General features: G+C 50.8%; 1 protein-coding gene across 1 annotated transcript in view; it reads left to right on the top strand.

The window, feature by feature from the left end:
* The window catches only part of Gtf2ird1 (GTF2I repeat domain containing 1), a 91,399-nt gene that overhangs the window by 53,253 nt on the left and 18,607 nt on the right, over positions 1-19,539 (top strand). The window contains 11 exon segments of the mRNA XM_037198295.1: positions 5,225-5,408; positions 8,315-8,340; positions 9,896-10,004; positions 10,654-10,691; positions 11,182-11,262; positions 12,087-12,176; positions 13,747-13,794; positions 14,600-14,665; positions 15,982-16,165; positions 18,070-18,119; positions 18,321-18,377. Of these exon segments, the coding sequence (XP_037054190.1) occupies positions 5,225-5,408; positions 8,315-8,340; positions 9,896-10,004; positions 10,654-10,691; positions 11,182-11,262; positions 12,087-12,176; positions 13,747-13,794; positions 14,600-14,665; positions 15,982-16,165; positions 18,070-18,119; positions 18,321-18,377 (933 nt within the window).

Raw genomic sequence — 19,539 nt, 5'->3', positions numbered from 1 at the left:
CCCAGGTGGGACACTGCCCACAGTGAGCTGGGCCCTGCCACATCTATCATCAATCCAGAAAATGCACCCAGGCTTGCCCATAGGGCAATCTAGTGAGGGCATTTTCTCAATGGAGGTTTCCTCTTCCCAAATGACTCTACCTTAAGTCAGGTTGACAAAACTAGCCAACACATCCATCTTACTGGCCTGGCTATCCCCATTCCTGTGTCCTGGTCTCTTTTTTATTTTATTTTATTTTATTTTATTTATTTATTTATTTTTTATGAGACCCTTACTGGCTTAGTCCTTACTGGCTTGGAACTCACTACGTAGATTAGTGGGGGCTGGCTAATCAGCCTCAGGGCCCCATTTGTTTCCAATGTTGGCGTTTATAAGTGCAAACAAGCTACCACTCCTGGCTTTTTTTGCATTAGTTCTGGGCATCAAAATTGGACCTGTTTATCTGTATGACAGACGCTTTATCAACTGGGCTCAAACTTTTTAATTACATACAATTTGCGTGTGTGTGTGTGTGTGTGTGTGTGTGTGTGTGTGTGTGTTGTGTGTGCATATCCCCATCATATGCACATGCAGGTCAGAGGACATATTTGGGGATTTGATTGTCCCCATCCATCATTTGGGTACCAGGGATTGAACTCAGGTTGTCAGGCTTGGTGTTGAGTGTCTATACCTGATCAGCTATCATCACTAGCCCTTGTCCTTTTCTTCTGTTTTTGTTGTTGTTTTGGTTGTGTGTTTTTGCTTTTTTTTTTTCTTTCTCTCGAGACAGGATTTCTCTGTGTAGATCCCTGGCTGCCCTGGAACTCGCTCTGTAGACCAGGCCGACCTGGAACTCACAGGGATCCACCTGCCTCTGCCTCCCGAGTGTGTGAGTGCTTCACATTTATTTCGTGTGTGTCTGTGTGTAGGCTGGAGTGTGCCGTGGCACACGTATTTATTACAGAGGACAGATTTCAGAGGTTGATTCTCCCCTTCTACCATATGGGCTCCAGGGATCCAGTTCAGGTTGTTGGGCTGTACAGCGCCATTACCCAGCAAACCACCTCTCCTCCCCTCTTCTGGATTTTTGGAGACGGGCTCTTACTCCATAGTCTACGTTAGTCGTGAAATCACTACTATTTAGGCCGACTGGCTCAGCCCACCAAATATGGTGATTGTCTGCATGACCAATTTACCCTGCTTCCTTCCTTCCTACTTTTCTTTCTTCCTTTCCTTTTTTTTTTTTTTTTTTCCGAGACAGGGTTTCTCTGTAGCCCTGGCTGTCCTAGAACTCACTCTGTAGACCAGGCTGGCCTCAAACTCCCAGAGATCCTCCTGCCTCTGCCTTCTGAGTGCTAAAATTAAGGGCGTGCACCACCACCTGACTTTCTTTCTTATTTATATATTTATTTACCTTTTTTTTTTTTTTTTTTTGAGATAGGGTCTCATTTCACCTAGGCTTCTTTGAACTCCCTGTGTAGCCAAGGATGGCTTTGAACTTCTAAGCCTCCTGCCTCTACCTCGTGGGTGTTCCTTTACAGGTATGTGCCACCATGGCTGTTTTATTCAATGCTGAGGATGGAATTCAGGGCTCTGTGTGTGCTAGGCACACACTCTCCCAACTGAGTCACATCCCAGCACCTTTGTGTGTTTTTTTTAGACAAGGTTTTGCTCTGTAGTCCAGACTGGCTCTGAACTCATAGCAATCCCCCTGCCTCTGTCTTCTCAGTGCTAGAGTTCCCAGGTAGGCACCACCTTCTGGCTCTCCTGCTTTGTTGGCCTGTTTTATGTTCTCTGTTTAAAGGGTCTTTTTCACTGTGGGGAGGTAAACTCTGTAGAAGATGATCCAAAAGCTGAGTTTGTCCTGGAGACAAACATTTAGGAGTTTGTCTCCAGGACAGTAAAGCCTGAGACATAACACAAGAGACATGAGTTCCTCTGTCCTGGAGGATGATTTTGTGTCCAAGCACCACAGCAGCTAATGCCTGAAGGGCACATGCATGCAGACATACAGTAGTGAATATTTACATGCAGACATACAGCAGTGGGTACTTGCATGCAGAAAAAAAAAAAAAAAAAAAAAAAAAAAAAAAAAAAAAAAAAAAAAAAAAAAAAAAAAAAAAAAAAAAAAAAAAAAAAAAAAAAAAAAAAAAAAAAAAAAAAAAAAAAAAAAAAAGAATACAGCAGTGGGTACTTGCATGCAGACATACAGTAGTGGATATTTACATGCAGACACATAGCTGTGGATACTTACACGTAGACATACAGCAGTGGGTGCTTCCATGCAGACCCAAGGGAATTTACATGCAGACACATACACCAGTGGCTGCTTGCATACAGATAACTACAGGAGGTGGTCTCTGCAGGTGTCATACAAGGAAGTGAACCCCATGAGGAGATAAGAATGAAAACTCCGTGCAGATTGACTTTGTCAATCTGGATCATACTTGGGGGTAGAGGTGGGGTCTAAGGCCAGGTGGTTCATTGTCAGCATATTTAAAAGCCAGTACAGCCGGCGGTGGTGGCGCATGCCTTTAATCCCAGCACTTGGGAGGCAGAGGCAGGCGGATCTTTGTGAGTTCGAGGCCAGTCTGGGCTATAGAGTGAGTTTCAGGAAAGGTGCAAAGCTACACAGAGAAACCCTGTCTCCAAAAAAACAAAAACAAAACAAAACAAGCCAGTACAATTTGGGGAAAGGTTTCCAGGCAATAATCAGTCCAATTCCAGGTGCACAATAAAGCCTAAGGTGTGACTACATAGAAACTCTGTTACAAAGTACATGTGACCATGAGGGTGAGTTCTGTGGCCTAGAATCTAGTGTGGTCTCTGACTGATAACATAGAGGTCAGCAGGCCGTGAAGTACATGTGACATCTCCTGTAAGGATGGGTAATGGTCTAGGGAGGGTAGAGTCTTGGATAATCATTCTGGGGAATTTGGGTGGGGTCTGCCTCCACAGATAGCAAAAAGATCACCAAGTCATTAACAAAATCCACTCCCAGCCTTCTGGGCGGGAAAAGTTATTTTATCCCCTCCATTGGGAAGAGGGCCCCATGTGTTTAACATTCCTGGTTTCCCTAGTGATCTGTGGGTGGAGGACCTTTGTGCCCCCAACAGATACATACAGTAGTGTGTACTTGTGTGCAAGTGCACGTAGCTATGGGCATTTATGTGAAGATCATATGGTTGTGGACCCTTGTGTGGAAGTGCATAACAGTTATGACACCTTGAATGTGGTTGTGTGCAGTGGTTGGCATTCATGTCCAGGAGTCCACAGTGCTTGGTGAGGAAGCCAGGATGGCTTAGACGAGTCTAAGGTCTCAGGCTAGAGAGTCAGGTGGCTTCCTGAGATGATGCCCTTGCTGGATGGTCTGGGGCTGGTAGCCTAGGCCTTCTGTGCAGGGTCTGGGGTGGCCTAGATGGCTGTCTGCATAGGAGTCTCCTGACATAATCAGGTGAACCCCCTGGCTATAGGGGATGGAAAGAGCATGGAGCCTGGGTAAGGACTGGCATCTGCTCGGCTACAGCTCTAGCTCCTGATGCTAACTTTCTGGCTTGTGATAGGCCAATGATGGTGCAGGAAGACAATACACACACCCCAAAAAGAAAAAGTACTCGGGCGGTGGTGCACATGCCTTTAATCCCAGCACTTGGGAGGCAGAGGCAGGCGGATCTCTGTGAGTTCGAAGCCAGCCTGGTCTGCAAAATGAGTTCCAGGACAGCCAGAGCTGTTATACAGAGAAACTCAGTCTCAAGGGGAGAAAAAAAGTACAGAGAGATCAGGCTTGGTGGTATACACTTGTAATCCCAGCATTCTTGAGGCTGAGACAAAAGGCTTTAAGAGTTTCAGGCCTGCCTAGGCTGCTATAAAGGGGAAAACTAAAGGAGACTTAGAATATGGCTCAGTTGGTCGAGTGCTTGCCTACCATGTGTGAAGCCCTGGGTTCCATCCCCAGCAACATACAAACCAGGCAGAGTGGTGTACGCTGGTAATCTCAGCTCTTAGGAGAGGGAGGCAGGAGGATCGTGAATTCAAAGAGACCCCCATCTCAGAGAGAGAGAAAAAAAAAAGTCCCTTGAGGCTGACATTGTATGGTCATGCGTTCACATGAACTCCCAAAGAGCGATTGCCCAAACGGCAGGCAGGGAGACTCCCCAGACAGGAGGCGGGGGTGGGGAAGAAATGATTTGACAGCTGCTGAGATTTCAAGGGTTTAATTTGACAACGAGCAAAGTGTGACTTCACAGTGTAGAGCTCGCCGCCAACGCTGCCACTAGACGGAGCGGGGGACATCAACAAGAAAACAGTGAGCGGCTCTGGAAGTAGCCTGGACCGTTCTGTCCCGCCCTGACTTGGCCAGTGAGTAGCTCGGAGGGCAGCGCTGAGCTACAAGGGCACACACAACCCTGAGGGGAACAGGGAAAGCCCAGAGCAAGGACCAGCTTGCCTCGAGAAAATAAGCAATATTTGGGGCTTGGCATCTGGTTGTAAGCCCAACCCTTGGAAGGCTGAGGCAGCAGGGTTGCTGTGAATTTGATGCCGGTCTAGGGAATGTAGCAGGACCCTGTCGCAAGCAGGTGCAGGGGGAGCAGGGAGGTAGATGGCTCAGCGGGTCAAGGAAGGCTCTTGCAGCCAAGCCTTATGCCCTGAGTTCGATCCCTGGAGCCCTCCTGAGGGCAGGAGAGAATAGACTTCTGCAAGTTGTCCTCCGACCTCCACACTCAGGCTGGGGCACGTAGGCAATGCCTCCCAATAAATAAATAGTAAACTTTTTTTTAAATGTTAAAAAAAGGACTCTGAGCTGGGCGGGGGTGGGGGTGGGGGGGTGGGGGTGTTCACTCTCTCAATCCCAGCACTCAGGAGGCAGAGGCAGGTGGATCTCTGTGAGTTTGCAGCCAGCCTGGTCTACAGCGTGAGTTCCAGGGTGGCCAGGGCTACACAGAGCAACCCTGTCTTGAAAAGACACTGTACTTTAATGCCAGTATTTGGGGAGCAGAAGCAGACAGACCTCTGAATTGGAGGCCAGCCTGGTCTACATAGTGAGTTCTGAGTCAGCCAGGGCTACATAGTGAGACGCTGTCTCAAAAAGTAAAAAAAAAAAGAGAGAAAGTGGACATGGTTGTTTCTATGACAACGCAGCCCATGCAGTGTTAAATGGGAAGGGACTGTGTGTGATCCGGGGTCTGAACCATGGTGTCCCGTGACTTGTCTCTTACACTCATCCTTGTTCTTACCCTTTTTCCAGCGGAAGCCCTGGGCCTGGACCACATGGTTCCTGTCCCCTATAGGAAGATTGCCTGTGACCCCGAGGCTGTGGAAATTGTGGGCATCCCAGACAAGATCCCCTTCAAGCGGCCTTGTACTTATGGGGTGCCCAAGCTGAAGCGGATTCTGGAGGAGCGGCACAGCATTCACTTCATAATCAAGAGGTGTGAATTGGCCTGGTTCTGTGAAAGGACACCTGCCTAGAATCCCCCAGTGAGGGGCTGGGGTGTGGCTCAGTGGTAGAGCACCTGCCTAGAATCCCCTAGTGAGGGGCTGGGGGTGTGGCTCAGTGGTAGAGCCCCTGTCTAGAATCCCCCAGTGAGGGGCTGGGGGTGTGGCTCAGTGGTAGAGCCCTGCCTATTGCATGAGGCACTGGATTTTTCTGTCCTCAAAGCCACAAAAGCAAAAAGAGGAGCAGATGATTCTAGAATTTTGGGACCCTAGTCTGTCAAGTGTGCCTTCCAGCCCAGACATCCTATGAGGTCATCTGGCCTTTTTCCTCTGCCTCCACATCTCCAAAAATAATGTGAAACCCTTTTAGTCTGACTTTACCTCCCCCAACACAGTACTTCACAAGAAATGGGCCCCTGGTTCATTCTTCAGCTGCTGGGGCAGTGGGTGGGACGGAGAAGGGAAGCTGGGCCCCCCAGACAGGAAGCCAGTTCCACTGGCTTTGCTCTCTGTGGCGGCTTCAGGCCTTGTGGTATCCAGATGTGTGAGCTCCCAGAGCTCTGGGAACAGCCGGGACGCCCCAGTCTCTCAGAAGAAGAACAGGAAGTCACGTTCAGAGTTCATACCCTGAGCCTTAACCTAGACACCCAACTTAGTCTACCCTTACTGACTTTTTTTTTTTTAATAATTTTTTTTTTCAAGACAAGGTCTCTGGCTGTTCTGGAACTTACGATATAGACCGGGCTGGCCTCAAACTCAGAGATCTGCCTGTCTCTGCCTCTCAAGTGCTGAGATTAAAAACGTGCACCATAACGCCTGGCTAGTTTTTTTGTTTCTTTGGGGTTTTGTTTGTTTTTTGTTTTTTGCTGTTTGTGGTTTTTTTTTTTTTAATATCTATTTATTTTATGTATATGAGTGACCTGTCTTCATGCACACCGGAACAGGGAATCAGATCCCATAATAGATCCCATGGTTGTGAGCCACCATGTGGGTGCTGGGAATTGAACTCAGGACCCCTGGAAGAGCAGCCAATGCTCTTAACCACTGAGCCATCTCTCCAGCCCAACTGTTTGTGTTTTTAAAGACAGGGTCTCATGTACTGTGAGCAAGTTAATTTAGACGGATCGTCCAAAATAATAGGTTTCATGACCTCTCCACACAGGCCCTCTAGCCGTAATCACCCCCAGTCACATGCCTAGCCTCCTGTCCTGGTTTTATCCTGCTGCTGTGATAAACACAGTGACCAAAAGCAGCTTTGGGGAGGAAAAAGGATTTATTTCTGATTCCGGGACACAGACCATCACTGGAGGCCAGGGCAGGAAGTGGAGCAGAAACCAGGAAGGAACGCAGCTCACTGACTCGGTCTCTGGCTCACCCTGTGCTCACCCTCTGCTAGCTTTCTTACATAGCCCAGGACCACCTGCCTAGGGAATGGAGCTGCCCAGAGTGGACTGGGCCCTGATATGTGTACCTGTATCAATGTACACGGTTCCTCACGGAAGTGGCCCACAGGCCAGTCTGATGTGGGCGGCTCCTCAGGTGACTCTGGTTCGTATCACAGGGACAATTGAAAACTAACCAGTGCACACACGACTCCTACCCGGACCTGCTGGACTCCTTTCTCTTCGTAAATTCTTCCCCTTGATAATAACTATTGTCAGTCTCTTTGAGACAAGGCTATAATACGTAGCCCATGGCCTCAACCTCGAGATCCTCCTGCCTCAGCCTCCCAAATGTTGGGATTGTAGCTGAGGTGAGTGCCTCCATTCTTGGCCTGGACGTCAATTGCTGTATCTGTATGACTTGGTTCTTGGACCACCCCTGGGCCCCAGCTTCTTCTCCTCTAATTGATCCATTAGTGATCTGACCCTGTCACAGGGTTCCGGGGCTCTGTAGGTCCCATGAGGTCGAAGCTTGTGTGTATGAGCACGTTACTACAAGGACCGTGCTTCCGGCCATCATGACACACCCTAGTTTCTGCCCTGGCTTGGGGCCCCTGCTTTCTGAGAGCACCCCTGAAGGAGTTGCTTTTTGCTGAGCCTGGCACTTAGTGAGACACGGGTATAAATAACAGGCCTTAATGAGTAGGTCTAGGGGTGGGAGTGTGGTTCAGTGGGTAGAGTGCCTGCCTGGCATTCACGAAGCCCCGGCTTCCATACCCAGCTCTGCAAAACAGGGCGTGGTGTTAGAGGCCTGTAATTCAAGCACATAAGAGGTAAAGGCCAAGGGGCCGGGAACTCAGGGTCATCCTTGGCTACATAGGGAGTTTGAGGTCAGCCTCGGCTGCACGAGACCCTGTCTTAAACAAAACAACAACAACAACAACAAACCCAGACAGGTCTTTCATGGCCAGAATGACAACGGGACCAGAGATGTTCAGGTTCCCTCTGTATTCGTTACTTTTCCTTGTTGCTATGACAATATTTCCAACCAAAGCAGCTCAAGGAAAGGGTTAGCGTGGCTCACAGTTTGAGGGGACATGGTCCGTCATGGTGGGGAGGCATGGCAGCAGCAACGTGAGGTGGCTGGTCACAGTGCATCCTCCGTCAGGAAGCGAGGAGGCGAATGCTGTCTGTCTTCATTTGATTCAGTCCAGGACCCCAGCCCATAGGGTGGAGCAGCCACCCATATTTGGGGGTCGGAGGGGGTGGGGAGCTTTCCTCTTCCATTAACCCAATCTAAAAACTCCCTCATAGACATGCCCAGAGATTTGTTTCCATGGCGATTCTGAGTCCCGTCAGGTTGGCGAGATGGACCATCACTCCCCAACTCTTGCTCACGTGTGTGGCCGACCCTGTGCCCTAGTCCGTGGCTCTAAGAACCACACTGGTGGGATCTGTGGCCATCTCTGAGGGGACCAGCCTGTACCGTTCTCACACACTCTTTCCTCTCTTCCCAGGATGTTTGATGAACGCATTTTCACAGGTAAGTGGGTAGCATCGGGTCTATTTTGGAGTTGGTGTCTCCCTGAACTGACCCTGTCATCTTGAACCCCCTTCTGCATCGTGGGCTTATGTGTGGTCTTTGGGCTCCCCAATGGCGGACAGGCTGGAACCCTGTAGAATTGAGAGTCTCCTTGGAGAAAATAGTAATACCATTTGCTAAACATATTAGCCAGGTTCCTTTTGGAACTACCCTGATTTTTGTTTTTGTTGGGGTGTGTGTGTGTGCGTGTGTGCGCGCGCCTGAGTGCATGTGTGTGTGTGTGTGTCCACGTGGAGACCGGAAGTCAACTTGGTCCTTGAACCAACTTCCACAGTCCTCCACGATCACTCTCTACCTTCCTTTTGGAGACAGCCTGCTCATTGATCACATCATTTCCTCCCTAATCTGGTTTATGGGCATACGGTCCTGCATCTGACTTTTTCTGTGGGGTGCTGGGTCTCCAGATTCAGGTTTTCATGCCTGTATGGCAAGCTTGTAGATCAATCTTCCCCACACCTGAGGTACCTTGTTTTATTCATTTTATCTTCTTTGTTTAATTCCCCCCATTTTCGATCCCTTTTTCAGTGCCTCACCATACAGCCCAGCCTGGCCTCAAATTCTGTAGTCCAGGCTAGCCTTAATTCAAGATCTTTCTGCCTCTGTCTCTTGAGTCCTGAGATTGCAGTCATCTGCTACTATCCTTACTTTAATTTTCAGCCATTCTGCAGACAGGGGTCTGATCCCACTTCCATATATAGATAAAGCATCTAAAGCATTAGGAAAATGAGGCCTTGGCATTTCCCTGTGATGCTGTGGCCCCAAGCTTCAACCATCAAGAGCTACACAGATCCTTGGGCGTCTTGCTGCACCTCAGTCCCATTAACAGCTTTGCTAACCCGGCAGCCTTGAAACATTGGGCTCTGTCTGTGGCCCCATTTCTCCATCTCTGACATGGAGACAATAAAGAGGAGCTACCTGACCGAGCGGTGGTGGCAGACACCTTTAATCCTAGCACCCCGAGGCAGAGGCAGGTGGGTCTCTGTGAGTTCGAGGCCAGCCTGGTCTACACAGACAGTTCCAGGATAGTCAGAGCCATACAGAGAAACCCCGTCTCAAAAAACTAAAAAGAAAGAAAGGAAGGAAAAGAGGAACTAACTGCCTTCTAGTTTCTGGTTTTTTTAAAGGAGAAAATGGTCCTGTGGAACATAGGGTGGGATTGGGGGCTATGACCTTTCTCCTGAGGTTCTTACATTATCACGTCCTGCAGAAGGTTAGGGAGAACTTTCCAGAATGAGGGTAGGATGTAGACAGATGAATTCCTGGCAGTTTCAGACACAGCCCCCAAAGAGGAGTTCAGATGCAGACCCCACCCTCCCCGGAGCGCCTCTAGAAATGTCCTATATCTCCGACCAACAGGAAAGGCCCTATGTTTGGGAGTTCACCAGATGTTAGGGTCGTAGTCCTCCGACCTCAGGCTCCTGAATGTTGGGGTGGCGGGTCTGTGCCACCACATCTGACTGAAGAGCCGCCATCTTAAGCCCAACTCTTCCCACAGGGAACAAGTTTACCAAAGACCCCGTGAAGCTGGAGCCAGCCAGCCCACCAGAAGATACTTCCACAGAGGTCTGTAGGGACGCTATGCTGGACCTGGCTGGGACTGCTTGGTAAGAGGTCCCTCCTCTGCTCTGGGTGAGGCCTGTGTCTGCATGGAAGGGCCTGGGTTTTTGTTTGCTTGCTTTGTGGTTTTGTTTTATTTTTGAGACAGGATCTCACTATATCACTCCAGCTATCCTGGAACTCACTGTGTAGACCAGGCTCTGGATCACAGAGATCTGCCTGCCTCTGCCTCCTGAGTGCTGGAATTAAAAGCGTGCGCCATCACGCCTGGTTTAAGATTATTTTTATTTCAGGTATATATGTGTGTGCCTGGGTGTATCTATATGCACTACATGTGTACAGATGCCTACACATGCCAAAAGAGGACACTGGGTACACTAGAACTACAGTTATAGATGGTTGTGAGCCTCCCCCTCCGCCCATGTGGATGTTGGGAACTGCACTTGGTTTCTCTGTAAGAACAGCAAGCGCTCTTAATACTGAGCCAGAGCTCCAGCCTCTTAGCTTGGTTTCCTCAGACGGACTTTTACAGAGTCTGGAGCTCCCAGCAATGCTCCGGTGTGTTTCTCTCAATCCTAGAGGTCGTAGACGGGCTCTGCCACGCTCAGATTTGGGGGGGCGGGTGATTCTGAAGTGTGCGCAGAGTGACTCAGGACAAGGTCAGCACCGGGTCATTTCCCCATCTTCTTTTCTCAGGTCAGACAAGAGCAGCGTCTCTGAAGACTGTGGGCCAGGTGAGAAGCCGCACGTCTCCCTTGCGTATAATATTCTGGGGCCATAGAACCCAGGCGGGTGGCTACCAGTTCCCTGCTGACAGCCAGGAGGAGGCCTGCCCAGGCTGTGAGCCCTCGGTACTCGGACTAGTCCTCTTCCCATCCTCAAAGCCTCACCCAGCCAGCAGCAGAGCATGCTGGGAACTCTCTGGAGAGGGCCAGAGAGTAGAAACCAAGGCCTGGCATCAGCACTGCCTACCTTGGTGTCTGTAGACGGGCAACCCCATCTTTATCGCCCCATGGGTCTGTCTGCTCTGTGCCAGGTTTGGCCTGACTTTGTCCAAGGGCCGTCTGGTCCTTCCTGATCTGGGCAGGAGCCAAGAGTCCAAAATGACATTTCCTGGTTGTTCATTGTCAGATGCACAGACATGAGAATGTTCTGGAAAGACTTGCCTTTATATGGGCATGCCCGTGCCCCTGCCTGACAGGATCCGTCTTCTTCTCTTTGCAGGAACCTCAGGAGAGTTAGGAATGTTGAGGCCCATCAAAATTGAGCCAGAGGAGCTGGACATCATTCAGGTTACTGTCCCAGGTAAGAAACGTGTCCATCGAAGGTGCTCCTGTTCCTGAACGAACATGTTGACAGAAGCTGGGCTGCTCTGCTGCCTGGGACTACTTACTCCATCAGGCCATTGTATCCGGTTGATTTCCCCCCTCCAGAGTGTTTGAAATAGAGCCTGGGGTCTTTCACGTGCTGAGCAAGTGCTCTGCCACTGAGCCACACCCCAGATCCTCACTGGGGATTCTAGACAGGGGCTCTACCACTGAGCCACACCCCAGCCCCTCACTGGGGGATTCTAGGCAGGTGCTCTACCACTGAGCCACACCCCAGCCCCTCACTGGGATCCTAGGCAGGGGCTCTACCACTGAGCCACACCCCAGCCCCTCACTGGGGGATTCTAGGCAGGGCTCTACCACTGAGCCACACCCCAGCCCCTCACTGGGGATTCTAGGCAGGGGCTCTACCAGTGAGTCACACCCCAGCCCCTCACTGGGGGATTCTAGGCAGGGGCTCTACCACTGAGCCACACCCCAGCCCCTCACTGGGGGATTCTAGGCAGGTGCTCTACCCCTGAGCCACAGCCCCCTTTTCTCTTTTTATTTTGAGACAAGAGCTCACTGGGTTGACTGGCCCAGCCCTGAACCCACTCAGTAGTCCAGGGAGGCCTTAAGCTCTCAGTCCTGATGCTTCTCACCTTCCCAAAAACTGAGGTCATCCAGCTGTACCACATCTGGCTACATGGATTTCTTTTAACATCTCGATCTGTCGACCCGCTTGGTCCATTGAGACCTCTGAGGGACCACGATGGGCAGGACATGTAAAAGATGCTCTCGTCATTTGGAATTTCCTTTTAGACCCTTCACCAACTTCGGAGGAGATGGCGGACTCACTACCTGGGCATCTGCCCTCGGAGGATTCCGGTTATGGGATGGAAATGCCGGCTGGTAAGAGGTGGGCTGGGGCTGGCCATGCTGGGGACCTACCACTCTGGGGAGCTACAGGGAGGACAGAGGGCCGGGAAATCCCTAAGTTTTTGCTGGAGTTGGGTGCCTTAGTTGGAGAAGACTCAACACACGAGAGGCATGCCAGATGTGGGACCACCCGTGCCTGCAACTTGGGATGTGTTTTGGATTTGATATTTGCACTTGATAAGATGCTTTCGGCAATGGGACCTCAGTCTATGTGTCAGTTCGTTATTCGTTGATGTTGAAAGCCTGCAGCAGATTGCTGGTATAGCGAATTTGAGGTCCTGGGTTCCATGCCTAGCCCCTGCAGGGAATGAAAAAAATGAACAAGTAAAAATAACTCCCCAAGCCGCACGCCCTTAATCCCAGCACTCAGGAGGCAGAGCCAGGCGGATCTCTGAGTTCGAGGCCAGCCTGGTCTACAGAGCGAGATCCAGGACAGGCACCAAAACTACACAGAGAAACCCTGTCTCAAAGGGAAAAAAAAAAGCTCCCCTTCTCCCCCCAAAAAGAAAAGAACTCCCCAAACAAGCCAGATGTAGTGGGGCATTAATCCCAGCACTTGGGGAAATAGAGGCAGGAGGATCAGAAGTTCAAGGTCATCCTTGGCTGCAGAGCAAGTTCTAGACCACCCTAGCCTACCTGAGACCAAAAAGAGGGGCTAGAGACGGTTCAGCAGGTAAAAGCATTCCCTATGGAAGCCTGATGACCTGAGTTGGATCCCTGGGACTCACGGGATGTAATGAGAGAATGGATACCTGCACATTGTTCTGTGACCTCCATGTGTCTACTGTGGCATGCGTATACCTACACACACACACACACACACACACACACACACACACGCGCGCGCGCACGCACGCACGCACGCACGCACGCATACACACACAATAACCGGACTGTGGTGGTGCACACCTTTAATCCCAGCGCTAAGGAGACAGAGGCAGATGGATCTCTGTGAGTTTGAAATAAAGTGCTTTTCTTTTGCAGAAGTCAGATGAGAGCCTGGATCCTTTGGAGCTCCTCAGTGAGGAGCACCTGATATGGGTGCTGGGAACTGAACTCAGGTCGTCTGTAAGAGCAATAATTGCTCTTAACCACTGAGCCATCTCCCCAGCCCCAGGAAAGTTCTTTCTGTCTCACTTGTGTCTTATACAGATAACCTAAAGGTGTGCTCTATATCAAACCCAAGACCGTGCCCATCCCCGGGAAGCACTCTCCAGCTGACCTCCATCCCCAGCCCTGTGTGTATGTGTATGTATTTGGATTATGGACATTTTGCAAATGTATTTAATGTATTTTTTGGTGCTGGGAATGGTACCTAGGGCCCAGTGCATGCCAGGAAAGTGCACTACTGCTGAGCTGTGCTCCGGGCCCTTGGTTTTTATTTTTTTATTTATTTATTTTTGGAGACATAGTCTCACTGTGTTGCTCAGGCTGGCCTTGAACTCACAGAGATCTGCCTGCCTCCTGAGTGCTGGGATTAAAGGGATGTGCCCCCACCACCCAGCACTAACATGGTTTCTTATCATCCTCTGTTTTCTCTTAGACAAAGGCCCCAGTGAGGAGCCATGGCCAGAAGAGAGGCCGGCAGAAGGTGAGACCCTGCCATAATTCCCTCTCTATGTCCACTCCACCCCTCCACCCCATCATCTTTCCAACACCCTGCATTTGGGCTGGGAGTCCTGTGTGAGCCATTCCAAGTGGGAGAAAGTTCTAGACTGTGCTAGAACTGGCAGGCGTCTGTCAGAATAAAGGTTAAGCTTCGGTTTACACACACCCAGTTGCTTTCTGTGAGGAATTCTAAAGTGAATTGTGCCCCTCATCTTCCTGAGCTAGATTATATGGCTTGAGTATATAAAACTGGCTTTCTGTATAAAAGATGTTAAAAGAGGAAAAACTGGTTTTTCTCTCTCTGCTGAGAACAAGGCAGGGTGAGTGGGAAGGACAAGGTAAGAGTGGAATCTTATCAATAGTGTGTCTGCCCCTAAAGTAAAACAGCCCGGGAGATAAATGCCATTTTGTAGAACTCAGCTTGACGTAGAAGACCAGATACCTTGTAAAGTATTAGGAAATGTTTCTTGCCCGCCCTCTGGTGGCCATGTATGCAAATTGCAGGCTTACTTTGCACCCACTAACTAGTTAGGTAACTTACTGGGCTGATCTAAAAGTGATGCTGCCCGAGAGCAACCACAGAACCTTCTAGATCACCACTCTGGCAGACATCACCACGAGGTATGCAAAATCCAGGAATTAAGGGCTTGGGTAGAGCTGCCATTTCCTTGTTCCTTTCCAAAGTCTCACCACGAGGTAATTCCTGATCCCTCCAAAGCTGGGGGTATGAGTTAAGAAGCAGGATGTTTCTGCGTCCAGGAAATCAGCACACTGCCTTTGTCTTCCAGAAAGCCCTGGTGATGTGATCCGGCCCTTGCGGAAGCAGGTGGAGATGCTGTTCAACACGAAATATGGTGAATAGGGAAAGGGACGGGCCTTCAGGGCAGAGACAGAGACAGAGCTGGGGCTCCTCTTCAGGATGGAGGGATTGGTCCATATCGCTCACCCATGGCAGAGTCCCACCCTGCTGGCCTGTTGGTCCACATACTCTTCCTCCATATCATTCCCTGGTTCACATGCTTTCAGTCAGCCTCAGCCATGGGCCTTATTGACAGCTACAGGCCTCCCTGGGAACTCACAGCAAGAACTAGCTTGCTCTGGAATCCAGAAAAGTGGGGGGTATGGCTCAATGCTACAGGATTTTCTTAGAATCCACCAATGAGGGGCCAGGGGTATGGCTCAGTGGTAGAGCACCTGCCTAGAATCCCCCAGTGAGGGGCTGGGGTGTGGCTCAGTGGTAGAGCACCTGCCTAGAATCCCCCAGTGAGGGGCTGGGGTGTGGCTCAGTGGTAGAGCACCTGCCTAGAATCCCCCAGTGAGGGGCTGGGGTGTGGCTCAGTGGTAGAGCACCTGCCTAGAATCCCCCAGTGAGGGGCTGGGGGTGTGGCTCAGTGGTAGAGCATCTGCCTAGAATCCCCCAGTGAGGGGCTGGGGTGTGGCTCAGTGGTAGAGCACCTGCCTAGAATCCCCCAGTGAGGGGCTGAGTGGTAGAGCACCTGCCTAGAGTCCCCCAGTGAGGGGGTAGGTGTGTGGCTCAGCTAGTTTAGCATGTATTATGCCCTGGGTTCCACCCACAACCCTACAATAAAATAACAGAGTCCAGAAAAGAGGAAGCGATTCGCGAAGCCTGATTTCTCCCTAGCTCCCGGAGTTTGCCAGGTGCTGGCTCCTCACACACTCTCTCATCCCTGCCTCACAATCCTTGTTATATCCTGAGACCCATTTTACAGATGGGAAAATAGGAAGCCTGCTGTGGTGATGAGGCTAGCCCAGGGCAGCAGTCTACTCATGGGCAGAGAGCCTCAGATCAGGCTAACCCTAAATCTGGCATGCCACGGGGCCGTGTGGGTTTGGGGTTTTTGAAGGTAGCAGGGGTCGGGGAGGGGATGAGGGACCCACAGTCATATCCCAGCAACACTGTAGTTTCTCTGCTACATGAGTGAAGAAAGGCCTTTGGGGGTCACATTCCCAGGCTGTATGCCTCCAGACAAGTCACGTCCTCTGGGGACTCTACCCTACCCACAGGCCAGGTGTGCTTTTCTCTCATCTTGCAAGTTCATGGGGTTCAACCGAGTGCCACCTCCAAAGCCCTGCCGTCCCTGCAGCTCCCGCGGAGAGGTGGGGACAGGTTGAGGCTCCGGGTGGCCTTACGGCAGCCATGTCTTCACAGCCAAAGCCATTGGTACCTCGGAGCCAGTCAAGGTACCCTACTCCAAGTTCCTGATGCACCCTGAGGAGCTGTTCGTCCTGGGCCTGCCCGAAGGCATCTCCCTTCGCAGACCCAACTGCTTTGGGATCGCCAAGCTTCGGAAGATCCTGGAAGCTAGCAACAACATCCAGTTTGTCATCAAGAGGTAAGGTCTGAGCCGGGTGTGGCGGCAGGTTCCAGGCTGGCCAAGGCTACATGCTGAGTTTCTGTCTCAAGAAAGGAGAGAGGGTAGGCTTGAGGGTCGGGGCAGAGAGATGAAATTAAGTTAAAAAAAAAATTAGAGAAGTAAGGACTGGCTAGACGCATGAAGGACAACATCTGAGTGGCCCAGCGCCAGACATGGCACCGAACAACTGGCAACTTCCCGTTGTTCAGATTGCAAAATCTTTTTTTTGTTTTGGACAGTCCTGACTCTCCTGGAACTCTTTTTGGAGATCACGCTGTCCTCAAACACAGAGATCCACCTGCCTCTGCCTCCCGAGCTCTGGGATTAAAGGCGTGCACCACCACCGCCCAGCTGTCCTGTACTTTCTTATTTACTTTGTTTTTTTTTTTTTATTTTGGTGTATTTGGGTTTTGATTTTGTTGTTTGTGGGGTTTCTTTTGTTTCGTTTTTTTAAGATGGGATCTTACTTTCTAGCTCAGGCTACTCTAGAACTCACTATATAACCCAGGTTGACCCAAGTGATCTTCCTGCCTCAGCCTCCCGAGTGCTCTGGGATTACAGATGCAAGCCTCCATGCCCTGCTGATCCTAAACTAAATTAGAACGGGGTGTGACGGTTCATGACTGTATAGCAGCACGTGGGAGGCCGAGGCCGGAAGCTGTAGCTCAGTGGTTCTCAGCCTCCCCAACGCTGCGACCCTTTAGTACAGGTCCTCACGGTGTGCTGACCCCCAGCTATAACATTATGTTCATCGCTACCTCACAACTGTAATGTTGCTACTGTTAGGAACTGTAATGTAAATACCTGTGTTTTCCAATGGTCTTGGGTGACCCTTGTGAAAGGGTCATTCTACACACACACACCCTCACCCTCAAAGAGTCTCGACCCACAGGTTGAGAACCACTGATGTAGAGTTTAGACTAGATCACAGTGTTTCATCTCAACAAAAACAAAACGAGAGAGACGCTTTAGAGGTGGTCCAGTCAGTAGAGTGCTTACTATGCAAGCTTGGGGACCTGAGTTCGATCCCCAGGACCCAAGTAGTACCAAAAAAAAAAAAAAAAAAAAGAAATGGTGTTGCAAACCTGTAATCCCGGTGCGGAGTGTGCAGAGATAGGAGGATCCTGGATGTGGGCTACAGGTTCAGGGAGAAACCCTGTCTGAAAACAGGTGAGAATGCTTGCTGGTTTTTGTTTGGTTGTTTTTGGTTTTTCCAGACAGGGTTTCTCTGTGTAGTTTTGGTGCCTATTCTGGATCTCACTCTGTAGACCAGGCTGGCCTCGAACTCACAGAGATCCGCCTGCCTCTACCTCCTGAGTGCTGGGATTAAAGGCGTGCGACACTACCGCCCAGCATGCTTGCTGTTCTTGCAAGGACCTGAGTTTGGTTCCTGGTATCCTGGTTGGGCAGCTCATAACCATCTGGAACTCCATCCTCAGGGGTTTTACACACACACAGCCACACTGTCACACATGTATACATAATTACAAAATAAAGCCTTACCAAATAATAATAATAATAATAATAATAATAATAATAATAATAATAAAGAGCAGTTAAGGAAGATACCAGTTGTTGGCCGCTGGCCTCTACGTTGCACCTGTACACATGTGCGAATACAAACACGCACATCATTTCCCCAGCTGTGTGTTTCAATGCTAGGCAGTGCCCAGGACTTGGGAGGAACCTCAGAGCTCAGAGCTGTTGACAGCTCCCATCAACCAACCAGGATGGCTGCCCCAGTGTGGCAAGGACCTTAATTCTGTGTTGGCCAAGAACTCTAGGCAAGCCCATTGCACAGATCTGTAGACTGACGCTCAGAGGCTGAACAGCCCTAGGATGCTCAGGCAAACGTCACTGATGGCGCTGGTTGTGTTTTCTAGACCCGAACTGCTCACCGATGGTGTCAAAGAGCCTGTTATGGACACTCAAGGTACCTGGGCGTGGGCGAGACCCAGGTGGGTGTTGGGGGAGGGGGGGCACCAAGTCTCTGCCATGCCCCGTCCTGATGCCCCTGTCCTATCCCCTACCCTAGGTATTTCCCCACTGCCCCTGTTGGGTTTGCCCCCTCGATGCCACCTGAGACCCCAGGTGCTCCCCCCTCACCTGCCTTCTCTCCCCACCCCACCCCCAGAGAGGGACTCCTGGGACCGTCTCGTGGACGAGACCCCGAAGAGGCAGGGCCTTCAAGGTAAGTTCAGGCTCATATAAATTTAGGCATGCTGGGGTCGTGACCTTGAGTGGCTTTAGGGCAGGGGTGGCAGTGGGAGTTGGGTCTGGACCCCACCCATGGGCTCTAGGGTGCCCGAGTAGCCTGGTATGTCTGAGTTAGTCAGGAGGGGGACACCCAGGTACAGGACTTCTGAGCTGGCAGAATTCTCTGTCTAGGTGGCAGCCATCTACCTTTCTGTAGTCATTCATCAACTCAGCTCTTAGTACTTTAAAATTGAAGGACTGGTTGGTGGCCATGGAGAGCCAGAAAGGCGGCCAGGAAGGCAAGCAGTGGGATTCAGACAAATGTTAAAGGATGGCTTACAGCTGGACCACGGGGAGACGTCTGGCACCCTTTCATGTGAGGCCAGCCAACATCCCTCCTATGGATAGGGATGCGTCTGAAACCCTACCACATCCTGTGTGCGCGTGCGCAGCTTAGAAAACGAGTGGGCATGGCTGGTGTGAGTCCCAGGGTGGCTGTCACCAGGGGGCTTCTTCATGGTCACCCTACTACTGAGGAGTTCAGAAAGGCAGCAGCGGCCAACACTGGAGTTAGGAGACCTTACAGGGGACCGGCTGCTGGTCACCTCAGCGCCTCACTGGAACAGTGAGGGGAGTTTGTGTGTCTTACCTCGCCCTATGACCGTCCTATGTCTAAGCCTTTAGTGGGCTGAGAATGTCACCAGGAGTGCATAGGAAGCACCAGAGGTCATTTCCTCCTTCCCCTGCCGTCCATACCCTTTCTCTCCTAAGGCCAGGCCAGGGTGTAACCTCCCTGAGGTCGAAAGTACAGTCCTGCTATGCTGGTACATGGGGTTCCTGAGTCAGCACTGTTTCAGAATGGTAGCCCTTACCTGGAGTACTCCCAACCCTGTGAAGAGCTGGCAGCATGGCTCAGTGGTTAGAGCACCTGCCTAGAATCCCCCAGTGAGAGGCTGGGGTGTGGCTCAGTGGTAGAGCACCTGCCTAGAATCCCCCAGTGAGGGGCTGGGGTGTGGCTCAGTGGTAGAGCCCCTGCCTAGAATCCCCCAGTGAGGGGCTGGGGTGTGGCTCAGTGGTAGAGCACCTGCCTAGAATCCCCAGTGAGGGGCTGGGGTGTGGCTCAGTGGTAGAGTATTTCTGTACCGTCTGTAAGACTC

Source organism: Peromyscus leucopus, chromosome 23, assembly GCF_004664715.2.
Source record: "Peromyscus leucopus breed LL Stock chromosome 23, UCI_PerLeu_2.1, whole genome shotgun sequence".
Lineage (NCBI taxonomy): Eukaryota > Metazoa > Chordata > Mammalia > Rodentia > Cricetidae > Peromyscus > Peromyscus leucopus.
This window is presented reverse-complemented; position numbering and strand designations above follow the sequence as displayed.